Source organism: Pristiophorus japonicus, chromosome 31, assembly GCF_044704955.1.
Source record: "Pristiophorus japonicus isolate sPriJap1 chromosome 31, sPriJap1.hap1, whole genome shotgun sequence".
Lineage (NCBI taxonomy): Eukaryota > Metazoa > Chordata > Chondrichthyes > Pristiophoridae > Pristiophorus > Pristiophorus japonicus.
Genome location: NC_092007.1, coordinates 1518354 through 1530714, shown reverse-complemented (window position 1 = coordinate 1530714; position 12361 = coordinate 1518354). Strand labels below are relative to the sequence as shown.

At 55.2% G+C, this 12361-nt stretch overlaps 1 protein-coding gene across 1 annotated transcript in view; it reads right to left on the bottom strand.

The window, feature by feature from the left end:
- LOC139240295 (multiple epidermal growth factor-like domains protein 8) overlaps positions 1 to 12147 on the bottom strand; it is a 185787-nt gene extending 173640 nt beyond the window's left edge. The window contains exons 1-4 of the mRNA XM_070868758.1: positions 12043 to 12147; positions 8923 to 9231; positions 5243 to 5406; positions 3512 to 3718 (exon numbers count right to left, since the gene is read on the bottom strand). Coding sequence (XP_070724859.1) covers positions 3512 to 3718; positions 5243 to 5406; positions 8923 to 9109 — 558 coding nt within the window. The 5' untranslated portion in view covers positions 9110 to 9231; positions 12043 to 12147. The remainder of the gene's footprint in view (positions 1 to 3511; positions 3719 to 5242; positions 5407 to 8922; positions 9232 to 12042) is intronic.
- Between the last annotated feature and the right edge of the window lie 214 nt (positions 12148 to 12361).

The following is a 12361-nucleotide window of genomic DNA, read 5'->3' as shown; positions in this document are numbered from 1 at the left end:
TCAAACTAATCCCACTGCCCCACTCTCCCCATAGCCCTGTATCAATCCCACTACACCGCTCTCTCCCCATAGTCCTGTATCAATCCCCAAACTAATCCCACTGCCCCGCTCTCCCCATTGCCCTGTATCAATCCCACACTAATCCCACTGCCCCGCTCTCTCCCGATAGCCCTGTATTAATCCCAAACTAATCCCACTGCCCCGCTCTCTCCCCATAGCCCTGTATCAATCCCACACTAATCCCACTGCCACGCTCTCTCCCGATAGCCCTGTATCAATCCCACACTAATCCCACTGCCCCGCGCTCTCTCCCCATAGCCCTGTATCAATCGCCAAACTAACCCCGCTCTCCCCACACCCTGTATCAATCCCAAACTAACCCTGCTCTCCCCATAGGTCTGTATCAATCCCAAACTAATCCCACTGCCCCACTCTCCCCATAGCCCTGTATCAATCCCACACTAATCCCACTCTCTTCCCATAGCCCTGTATCAATCCCACACTAATCCCACTGCCCCGCTCTCTCCCCATAACCCTGTATCAATCCCCAAACTAATCCCACTGCTCCGCTCTCTCCCCATAGCCCTGTATCAATCCCCAAACTAATCCCACTGCCCCAATCTCTCCCCACAGCCCTGTATCAATCCCCAAACCCCGTTCTCCCCATAGCCCTGTATCAATCCCAAACTAATCCCACTGCCCCGCTCTCTCCCCATAGCCCTGTATCAATCGCACACTAATCCCAATGTCCCGCTCTCTCCCGACAGCTCTGGATCAATCCCACACGAATCCTACTGCCACGCTCTCTCCCAATAGCCCTGTATCAATCCCACACTAATCCCACTGCTCCGCTCTCTCCCCATAGCCCTGTATCAATCCCCAAACTAATCCCACTGCCCCAATCTCTCCCCACAGCCCTGTATCAATCCCAAACCCCGTTCTCCCCATAGCCCTGTATCAATCCCAAACTAATCCCAACTGCCCCGCTCTCTCCCCATAGCCCTGTATCAATCCCCAAACTAACCCCGCTCTCTCCATACCCTGTATCAATCCCAAACTAACACTGCTCTCCACATAGCCCTGTATCAATCCCAAACTAATCCCACTGCCCCTCTCTCCCCATAGCCCTGTGTCAATCTCACACTAATCCCTCTCTCACCCCATAGCCCTGTATCAATCCCCAAACTAATCCCACTACCCCACTCTCCCCATAACCCTGTATCAATCCCACACTAATCCCACTACCCCGCTCTCTCCCCATAGTCCTGTATCAATCCCCAAACTAATCCCACTGCCCCGCTCTCTCCCCATAGCCGTGTGTCAATCTCACACTAATCCCTCTCTCACCCCATAGCCCTGTATCAATCCCAAACTAATCCCACTGCCCCGCTCTCCCTATCGCCCTGTATCAATCTCAAACTAATCCCACTGCCCCACTCTCCCCATAGCCCTGTATCAATCCCACACTAATCCCACTACCCCGCTCTCTCCCCATAGTCCTGTATCAATCCCATACTAATCCCATTGCCCCGCTGTCTCCCCATAGCCCTGCATCAATCCCCAAACTAATCCCACTGCCCTGCTCTCCCCTCATAGCCCTGTATCAATCCCACACTCATCCCACTGCCCCGCGCACTCTCCCCATAGCCCTTTATCAATCGCCAAACTAACCTCGCTCTCCCCATACCCTGTATCAATCCCAAACTAACCCTGCTCTCCCCATAGTACTGTATCAATCCCAAACTAAACCCACTGCCCGCTCTCCCCATAGCCCTGTATCAATCTCAAACTAATCCCACTGCCCCACTCTCTCCCCATAGCCCTGTATCAATCCCACACTAATCCCACCCTCTTCCCATAGCCCTGTATCAATCCCAAACTAATCCCACTGCTCCGCTCTCTCCCCATAGCCCTGTATCAATCCCCAAACTAATCCCACTGCCCCGCTCTCCCCATAGCCCTGTATCAATCCCAAACTAATCCCACTGCCACGCTCTCTCCCCAAAGCCCTGTATCAATCCCCAAACTAATCCCATTGCCCCGCTCTCTCCCCATAGCCCTGTATCAATCCCACACTAATCCCAATGTCCCGGTCTCTCCCGATAGCTCTGGATCAATCCCACACTAATCCCAATGTCCCGCTCTCTCCCCATAGCCCTGTATCAATCCCCAAACTAACCCCGCTCTCCCCATACCCTGTATCAATCCCAAACTAACCCGGCTCTCCCCACAGCCCTGTATCAATCCCAAACTAATCCCACTGCCCCGCTCTCCCCATAGCCCTGTATCAATCCCACACTAATCCCACAACCCCGCTCTCTCCCCATAGTCCTGTATCAATCCCCAAACTAATCCCACTGCCCCGCTCTCCCCATCGCCCTGTATCAATCTCAAACTAATCCCACTACCCCGCTCTCTCCCCATAGTCCTGTATCAATCCCCAAACTAATCCCACTGCCCCGCTCTCCCCATCGCCCTGTATCAATCTCAAACTAATCCCGCTGCCCCACTCTCCCCATAGCCCTGTATCAATCCCAAACTAACCCGGCTCTCCCCATAGCCCTGTGTCAATCTCACACTAATCCCTCTCTCACCCCATAGCCCTGTATCAATCCCAAACTAATCCCACTGCCCCGCTCTCCCCATCGCCCTGTATCAATCTCAAACTAATCCCACTGCCCCACTCTCCCCATAGCCCTGTATCAATCCCACACTAATCCCACTACCCCGCTCTCTCCCCATTGTCCTGTATCAATCCCATACTAATCCCATTGCCCCGCTCTCTCCCCATAGCCCTGCATCAATCCTCAAACTAATCCCACTGCCCTGCTCTCCCCTCATAGCCCTGTATCAATCCCATACTAATCCCACTGCCCCGCGCTCTCCCCATAGCCATGTATCAATCCCAAACTAATTCCACTGCTCCGCTCTCCCCATAGTTCTGTATCAATCCCCAAACTAATCCCACTGCCCCGCTCTCCCCATAGCCCTGTATCAATCCCAAACTAATCCCACTGCCCCGCTCTCGCCCCAAAGCCCTGTTTCACTCCGCCAACGAATCCCACTGCCCCCCGTATCTTTGGCCTGAGGTCATCCCACCATTTCTCTCACTATGCTTTTGTTTTAAATGTTATGATAAAAATCTTCTTCACTTTTTGTTCATTAGTGTTGTCCCACCCTCTCTCAATCCTCCTTTCCCCCTTCTCATCACACCTGTTACTAACAATCTCACGACTGGTCTCCCTCTTACAGACTCTATTTCCCCAATCCAATCTTGTTAGTTTGCAGTTAACTTGCAGTTAAATATTCCCCACTGCCACTCGAGTGCTTAATCTGCCAGCTTCCCTCTCCAATTCACCTGAGTTTTCAGTCATCAAAACCTCCTCTTTTGCGTTGGAGTTTAACAACCTGGGAAAGAGAGTCTCCCCATTCTGACCCGCACCAACGACACTCTTTCCTTCTTCTACCCCCCGCCACATCCTGACCTCCGAGTACATCAGCCCAGTCTTACCACAACACACTGCCCGTGCAAAGCACAGTAATCGCTGCAGTTCTGGATGTCGCAGGCGTCTCCATTCCATCCGGCGTGGCACGTGCAGATCCCAGCGAGATCACACGACCCGTGACCAGAGCAGCCCATGGGACAGAGAGTGAACATGTACGTGGCGTTAAACCCCAGCAGATTGTAGTTGGCATCGCTGAACAGATGGAGCAGCATCTGTGGAGAGACAGGCACGGGAAAGGTCGGACTCAGAACACCAGAGCCGGTCACACCCGCGCTCGCACAACATTGGTTAACCGACAGAAAACAGAGAGTCGAAATCTTCTTTGATGTCTGTTTCCCTTCTCGTGTTTGATCTCTCTAATCTCTCCTGTCTTCCACCCAATCACAGACATTCCCTTTTGTCCTTTCCTCCTCCCCCTTTCAGTGCTCCTTAAGAATCTGTTCATTTCGGACATTCGCCAGTTCTGACGAAGGGTCATCGACCTGAAACGTTAACTCTGTTTCTCTCTCCACAGGTGCTGACCGACCTGCTGAGATTTCCAGCATTTTCTGTTTTTATTTCAGATTCCAGCATCCGCAATATTTTGCTTTTCTTTTTATACAAGGAAGAATAAATGGATCATTTTCGGGTTGGCAGACTGTAACTACAGGTACAACGTCTCGAATCCGGCTGTCCGAAAACCAGACATTTTTGAGGCGGCCGAGATAGCGACATCACACAGCAAGGGACGAGGAAACTGGTAAAAAAAACACAGTCGTGAGAATCGGCAGGCAGCGAGGAGCGCCAACAGGGTCTCAGTCCCGAGGTTGTCGGATTTCAGATGTTGTACTTGTAGTGGGTTGCCGCAAGGATCGGTGCTTGGGCCTCGGCTATTCAATCGAAAGCAGTCATTTGGATGAGGGGACCAAATGTAATATATCCAAGTTTTCTGATGATACAAAGTTAGGTGGGGATGTAAGTTGTGAGGAGATGCAAAGAAACTGTAAGGGGATGAAGACAGGCAAAGTGAGGGGGCAGGAACATTGCAGATGGAGAAATGTGAAGTTATCCACTTTGGTAGCAAAAATAGAAAAGCAGAGTATTTTGTAAATGGAGAGAGATTGGGAAATGTTGGTGTTCAGTGGGGCCTGGGTGTCCTTGTACACGAATCACTGAAAGTTAACCTGCAGGTACAGCAAGCAATTAAGAAAGCAAATGCAAGAGGATTTGAGTATAAGAGTAAAGATGTCTTACTGCAATTATATAGGGCCCTGGTGAGACCACACCTGGAGTATTGTGTACAGTTTTAGACTCCTGACCTAAGGAAGGATATACTTGCCATAGAGGGAGTGCAACAAAGGTTCACCAGACTGATTCCTGGGATGGGTGGGTTGTCCTATGATGAGAGATTGAGTAGACTAGGCCGATATTCTCTCGAGTTTAGAATAGTAAGAGGTGATCTCAGTGAAACACACTAAATTCTTACAGTGCTTGACAGGGAGGATGTTTCCCCTGGCTGGGGAGTCTAGAACCAGGCGTCACAGTATAGTCTTTGAGTATATTAAAGACAAAGATGGATAGATTTTTGGATATTAAGGGAATCAAGGGATATGGGGATAGGGCAGGAAAGTGGTCTTGAGGTAGAAGATCAGCCGTGATCTCACTGAATGGCGGAGCAGGCTCGAGGGGCCGAACGGCCGGCTCCTGCTCCTAATTCTGATGTTATCATCTTCACCCATGGCAAGGATTGCACTGACCTTTCCGGACTGTGCTTCGATGGGCTCCGGCAGTGTGTTCCCACTCAGGCTGGCGAGGAGGGGGCTGCTGTACGACTCCCCGTCGTAGATAAAGAGGTAATCGTAGGTGCACTCGGTGTCCAAGAACATGAAGATCAGGACGATACGGAAACTGCTGTTTGGGGCTTTAAACAAACAGACTTCACTCCACACCAGCTCGGCACAGGAAACTCCCGGATAATCAACCCGCTCGGTTCTCGGCTCCCCCACAACCCTCCCCCCACCCACCCCCACCCCGCACAAGCTCCCACCCCCCACCCACGCACACAGCTCCCCATCACCCCTTCCAACTCTCCCCCTCCCCGCCCCCCGCACCCCACCACACCAGCTCGGCCTCTTCCTGGAACCATCATGCGTCTCAGTTTTAGTTTCCATATTTATGAAAGGATATGCTTGCTTTGCAGGCAGTTCAGTGAGGAAAGGTTGAGTAGGTTGGGCCACTACTCATTGGAATTCAGAAGCATGAGAGGTGATCATATCGAAACGTATAAGATTATGAGGGGGCTTGACAAGGTGGATGCAGAGAGGATGTTTCCACTGATGGGGGAGACTAGAACTAGAGGGCATAATCTTAGAATAAGGGGCCGCCCATTTAAAACTGAGATGAGGAGAAATTTCTTCTCTCAGAGGGTTGTAAATCTGTAGAATTCACTGCCTGTGGAAGCTGGGACACTGAATAAATTTGAGAGAGATAGACAGCTTCTTAACCGATAAAGGGATAAGGGGTTATGGGGAGCGGGCAGGGAAGTGGAGCTGAGTCCATGATTGGCTAAGACATGATCGTATTAAATGGCGGAGCAGGCTCGAGGGGCCCTATGGCCTACTCCTGCTCCTATTTCTTATGTGATGTACAGGAGAATCAGTCAGACTTGGCACCACAGAGAAAACAAGGCCTTGCAGCCCATCGAGGCTCTTTGCTCCCATTGATCCCAGCGGGCTGCTCTCTCTCTCCTCACAGCCCTGCACTGTCTGCTGCTTCGCACAGTTTAATCGATTCCCCCTTAAAAGATGCAATGGTGCCTGCCTATCTCAACCACGGAGCAAACCGTGCTCCAATAACCCGCTGACTCTCTCCACCCACTCAGTGAGGATTTGCACGGGCTGGGAGACTGGTCACTTCGCCTCGCTCAGTGGGGCCCCTCCAACCTCAGCCTGGAGAGCCGTCCTCAGGAAAAGTCAGCACTTGAATGCAGGGAACTCATCCGCGACAATTTTTAATTAGGAGGCCATTCAGCCCCTCGAGCCTGTTACACAGGTACAGGAGGAGGCCATTCAGCCCCTTGAGCCTGTTACATCGGAACAGGAGGCCATTCAGCCCCTCGAGCCTGTTGCACAGGTACAGGAGGCCATTCAGCCCCTCGAGCCTGTTACACAGGTACAGGAGGAGTCCCATTCAGCCCCTGGAGCCTGCTGCACGGGAACAGAAGGAGGCACATTCAGCCTCTGGAGCCTGTTACACGGGAACAGGAGGAGGCCGATTCAGCCCCTCGAGCCTGTTACATAGGAACAGGAGGAGGCCCATTCAGCTCCTCGAGCCTGTTACACAGGAACAGGTGGAGGCCCATTCAGCCCCTCGAGCCCGTTACACAGGAACAGGAGGAGGCCCATTCAGCCCCTCGAGCCCATTACACAGGAACAGGAGGAGGCCCATTCAGCCCCTCGAGCCCATTGCACAGGAACAGGAGGAGGCCCATTCAGCCCCTCGAGCCTGTTACACAGGAACAGGAGGAGGCCCATTCAGCCCCTCGAGCCCATTACACAGGAACAGGAGGAGGCCCATTCAGCCCCTCGAGCCCATTGCACAGGAACAGGAGGAGGCCCATTCAGCCCCTCGAGCCTGTTACACAGGAACAGGAGGAGGCCCATTCAGCCCCTCGAACCTGTTACACAGGAACAGGAGGAGGCCCATTCAGCCCCTCGAGCCCATTGCACAGGAACAGGAGGAGGCCCATTCAGCCCCTCGAGCCTGTTACACAGGAACAGGAGGAGGCCCATTCAGCCCCTCGAACCTGTTACACAGGAACAGGAGGAGGCCCATTCAGCCCCTCGAACCTGTTACACAGGAACAGGAGGAGGCCCATTCAGCCCCTCGAACCTGTTACACAGGAACAGGAGGAGGCCCATCCAGCCCCTCGAACCTGTTACACAGGAACAGGAGGAGGCCCATCCAGCCCCTCGAACCTGTTACACAGGAACAGGAGGAGGCCCATTCAGCCCCTCGAACCTGTTACACAGGAACAGGAGGAGGCCTATTCAGCCCCTCGAGCCTGTTGCATCGCAACAGGTGGCAGCCATTCAGCCCCTCGAGAATGTTACATAGCAACAGGAGGCCTTTCAGCCCCTCAAGCCTGTTCCGCCATTCAATTAGATCATGCCTGATCTGTAAATTAACTCCATCTACCTGTCTTGGTTCTGTAACCCTTAATACCCTGACTCAACAAAAGTCTATGGATCAGAGTTTTGGGGGAGGGAGTTCGCGATTTCCGCTGCCCTTTGTGTGAAGAAATGCTTCCTGATATCACCCCTGAACGGCCTGGCTCTAATTGTAAGGTTATGCCCCTGTGTTCAGGAGTACTCCCCACCCCGCCCCCAACGAGGGGAAAATATCTATCCCAGTGAATCCTTTAATCATTTTGAACAACTCAATTAGATCGCACCTTCAATACGCGAAGGAATACAAGCCTGGTCTGTGCAACCTGTCCTCGTAATTTAACCCTTTCAGACCCGGTGCCATTCGGATGAACTGCGCTGCACCCTCTCCAAGCCCAATATATCCTACCCGAGCTGCGGGTCCCAGAACTCAACACAGTGACTCCAGATGGGGTCTAACCAGAGCTCTGTACAGCTAGAACATATCTTCTTCTCCTGTCTATTCCAGCCCTCTCCGGATTAAAAGAAAAACTGCTGAACATCAATAACCTGTATTTATATAGCGCCTTTAACATAGTGAAATGTCCCAAGGTGCTTCACAGGAGCATTATGAGACAAAACAACTTGACTCCGAGCTGCGGGCTTAGTCAAAGGGGTCGGTATTAAGGAGCGTCTTGAAGGAGGGAAGAGAGGTTTAGGGAGGGAGTTTCAGAGCTTGAGGCCTAAACAACGGAAGGCACGGCCACCAATGGTGGAGCGATTATAATCAGGGAAGCTCAGGAGGGCAGAATTAGAGGAGCGCAGACATCTCGGGGGGGGGTTGTGGGGCTGGAGATTACAGAGATAGGGAGGGGCGAGGGCCACGGAGGGATTTGTAAACAAGGATGAGAATTTTGAAATTGAGGCGTTGCTTAGCCGGGAGCCAATGTCGGTCAGCGAGCACAGTGGGTGATGGGCGAGCGGGACTTGGTGAGAGTGAGATCATGGGACAGCCCAGTTTTGGATCACCTCGAGTTTATGTGGGGTCGAATGTGGGAGGCCAGCCAGGAGTGTATTGGAATAATCAAGTCGGGAGGTTACAAAGGCAGGGATGAGGGCTTCAGCAGCAGATGTGCTGAGGCACGAGGCGGAGACAGGCGATGTTACGCAGGTGGAAACGTCCCAGTAATCCATGGCTGTGAAGCGCTTTGTGAGGGCCCACAGTTGTGAAAGGCATTGCATCATCGCGGGTTCCCTTGAATAAGACGCACGCACGGGGCGGGGGGATTCACCTCGGATAAGCCACTCGCAGTTGCCGTTGACAGAGTAGTTCCCGGGTCCGTCGGTCACGTAGCCTGGCTGTAGATTGAGGAGCTGCCGCTGCCCCTTGCACTCGCTGGCTCGGCCACGTCGGCACAGCAGCAGCACCAGGAACACCAGTAGCCTCTGGCTACGAGCACCCCACGGGGCAGCCCCCATCCTGTGCTCTTCGGCGACGGGGCAGTCGGGGCACGCCGAGGCTCCAGCCTGCAAACGAATGGGCTGACTGTCCCAGGTCAATCACAGGAAAGGCGAGGGTCAATGATCAGCTCCATCATGTGCTGGAAAGAAACAAAGTATGTTTAGCGCCAGCACCTGGCACACAAGGACACAATCGGAGCAGGAACAGGCAATACGGCCCCTCGAGCCTGCTCCGCCACTCAGTAAGATCATGGCTGATGATCTACCTCAACTCCACTTTCCCGCCCGATCCCCAAATCACTTGATCACCCTAGAGTCCAAAAATCTATCGTTCTCAGCCTTGAATATGCTCAAGAATTCAGCATTCTCTATCCCTCTGGGGTAGAGAATTCCAAAGATTCACAACTCTCCGAGTAAAGAAATTCCTCCTCGTCTCGGTCCTAAAAGTCCGACCACTTATCCTGAGACTGTGCCTCTTGTTCCAGACTCTGCAGCCAGGTAAAACAGAATCTCAGCATCCACCCTGACAAGCCCTCTCAGAATATGGTATGTTTCAATAAGAAACAAGCTCTCTCTCCCCCACTTCTCTTTACCGCAGTACGCATAGACAGCGACATCCCGCTCCACAGATACAGCAAAGAGCCCACACCATCTCTGCCCACAGGCCGCAGACAGTGTCGTTTCCTCTCCTCGGTGGGCTAAGCTCTCGCGGCCTCAGAACCCAGAAATCTCTCAATGATCCTGACAGCAAATCCCGGGTAACACGGTATTGCACAGAATCCTCAGCACAGTAGGCCATTCGGCACATCGGGTTCCATGCCAGCGTTTATTTCCCACACGAGTCTCCTTCCACCCCTGTTCACCTCCCCCTGCGGGCCAGCTGTGGCTCAGTGGGCAGCACCAACGCCACTACATTAATCCTGTATTACAACAGTGACTACGCTTCAAAATTACTTATTTGGCTGCAAAGCGCTTTGGGACGACTGGTGGTCGTGAAAGGCGCTGTATAAATGCAAGTGTTTCTTTTTTTTTCCTGAGTCAGAAGGTTGTGGGTTCGAGCCCCCACACCAGAGACTCGAGCACAAAAATCCTGGCTGACACTCCCAGTGCGGTACCGAGAGACTGCTGCACTGTCGGAGGGGCGGTACCGAGACTGCTGCACTGTCGGAGGCGTGGTACCGAGGGAGCACTGTACTGTCGGAGGGGAGGTATCAAGGGAGCGCTGCACTGTTGGAGGGGCGGTACCGAGAGACTGCTGCACTGTCGGAGGGGCGGTACCGAGGGAGCGCTGTACTGTCGGAGGGGAGGTACCTAGAGCGCGCTGCACTGTCGGAGGGGCGGTACCGAGAGACTGCTGCACTGTCGGAGGGGCGGTACCGAGAGGCTGCTGCACTGTCGGAGGGGCGGTACCGAGGGAGCGCTGCACTGGCGGAAGGGCGGTACCGAGGGAGCGCCGCACTGTCGGAGGGGAGGTACTGAGGGATCGCCGCACTGTCGGAGGGGAGGTACTGAGGGATCGCCGCACTGTCGGAGGGGCGGTACTGAGGGAGCGCCGCACTGTCGGAGGGGAGGTACTGAGGGATCGCCGCACTGTCGGAGGGGCGGTACTGAGGGATCGCCGCACTGTCGGAGGGGCGGTACTGAGGGAGCGCCGCACTGTCGGAGGGGCGGTACTGAGGGAGCGCCGCACTGTCGGAGGGGCGGTACTGAGGGAGCGCCGCACTGTCGGAGGGGCGGTACTGAGGGAGCGCCGCACTGTCGGAGGGGCTGTACTGAGGGAGTGCAGCACTGTCGGAGGGGCGGTACTGAGGGAGCGCCGCACTGTCGGAGGGGCGGTACTGAGGGAGCGCCGCACTGTCGGAGGGGCGGTACTGAGGGAGCGCCGCACTGTCGGAGGGGCGGTACTGAGGGAGCGCCGCACTGTCGGAGGGGCTGTACTGAGGGAGTGCCGCACTGTCGGAGGGGCAGTACTGAGGGAGCGCCGCACTGTCGGAGGGGCGGTACTGAGGGAGCGCCGCACTGTCGGAGGGGCGGTACTGAGGGAGTGCCGCACTGTCGGAGGGGCAGTACTGAGGGAGCGCCGCACTGTCGGAGGGGCGGTACTGAGGGAGTGCCGCACTGTCGGAGGGGCAGTACTGAGGGAGTGCAGCACTGTCGGAGGGGCGGTACTGAGGGAGCGCCGCACTGTCGGAGGGGCGGTACTGAGGGAGTGCCGCACTGTCGGAGGGGCAGTACTGAGGGAGTGCAGCACTGTTGGAGGGGCGGTACTGAGGGAGCGCAGCACTGTTGGAGGGGCGGTACTGAGGGAGCGCTGCACTGTGGGAGGGGCAGTACTGAGGGAGCGCCGCACTGTGGGAGGGGCAGTACTGAGGGAGCGCCGCACTGTCGGAGGGGCAGTACTGAGGGAGCGCTGCACTGTGGGAGGGGCAGTACTGAGGGAGCGCCGCACTGTCGGAGGGGCAGTACTGAGGGAGCGCCGCACTGTGGGAGGGGCAGTACTGAGGGAGCGCCGCACTGTCGGAGGGGCAGTACTGAGGGAGCGCCGCACTGTCGGAGGGGCAGTACTGAGGGACGAGACGTTAAAACTGAGGCCGCCGTCTGCCCTCTCGGGTAAAAGATCCCTCGGCCACTGTTTCGAGGAACAGGTTGGAGTTCTCCCCGCTGTCCTGGGAGCCCAATATTTATCCCTCGACTCACAAAATACCCCCTAGATGATCTGGTCACTTGCTGGTTGTGGGATCTTGCTGTGCGCCAAGTGCCTGCTGCCTTTCCCTGCGCCTGACCACGGCGCTTTGGGACGTCGGCGACAGGAGGTAAACAAATGCAAGTTCTGCCCTTCTCACACAGCTCACTGCGCTCGCTCCTCCCTCCCCCCGCTCCCTCTCAGCCCCTCAATGCTCGGTGCGTCTGCCCGGCCCAGGCCCAGGCCCGGCCTGCCCAGTCTCCCTCACCCTCTCTCTGTCTCTGTCTCTCTTTCTCTGGTCCCAGGACCACCGGGCCCTCTCATGGCGGCCGAGAGTTTGTGCACAACATCTCGCGAAACTCCGGGGGGAAAGGAGAGGGGGCGGGGGGGTCAGTGAACGTGCCGGCGCCTGGCAACACCAGAGCTCCAGCGGGCCGGCCAATAGGGAGCGGGCCAGTCTGCGGGCCGGCCAATCGGGAGCAGGCTCGGCGGCAGGCCGGCCAATAGAGAGCGGGCCAGTCTGTGAGCCAGCCAATAGGGAACGGACCAGTCTGTGGGCCAGCCAATAGGGAGCGGTCTAGTTAGCA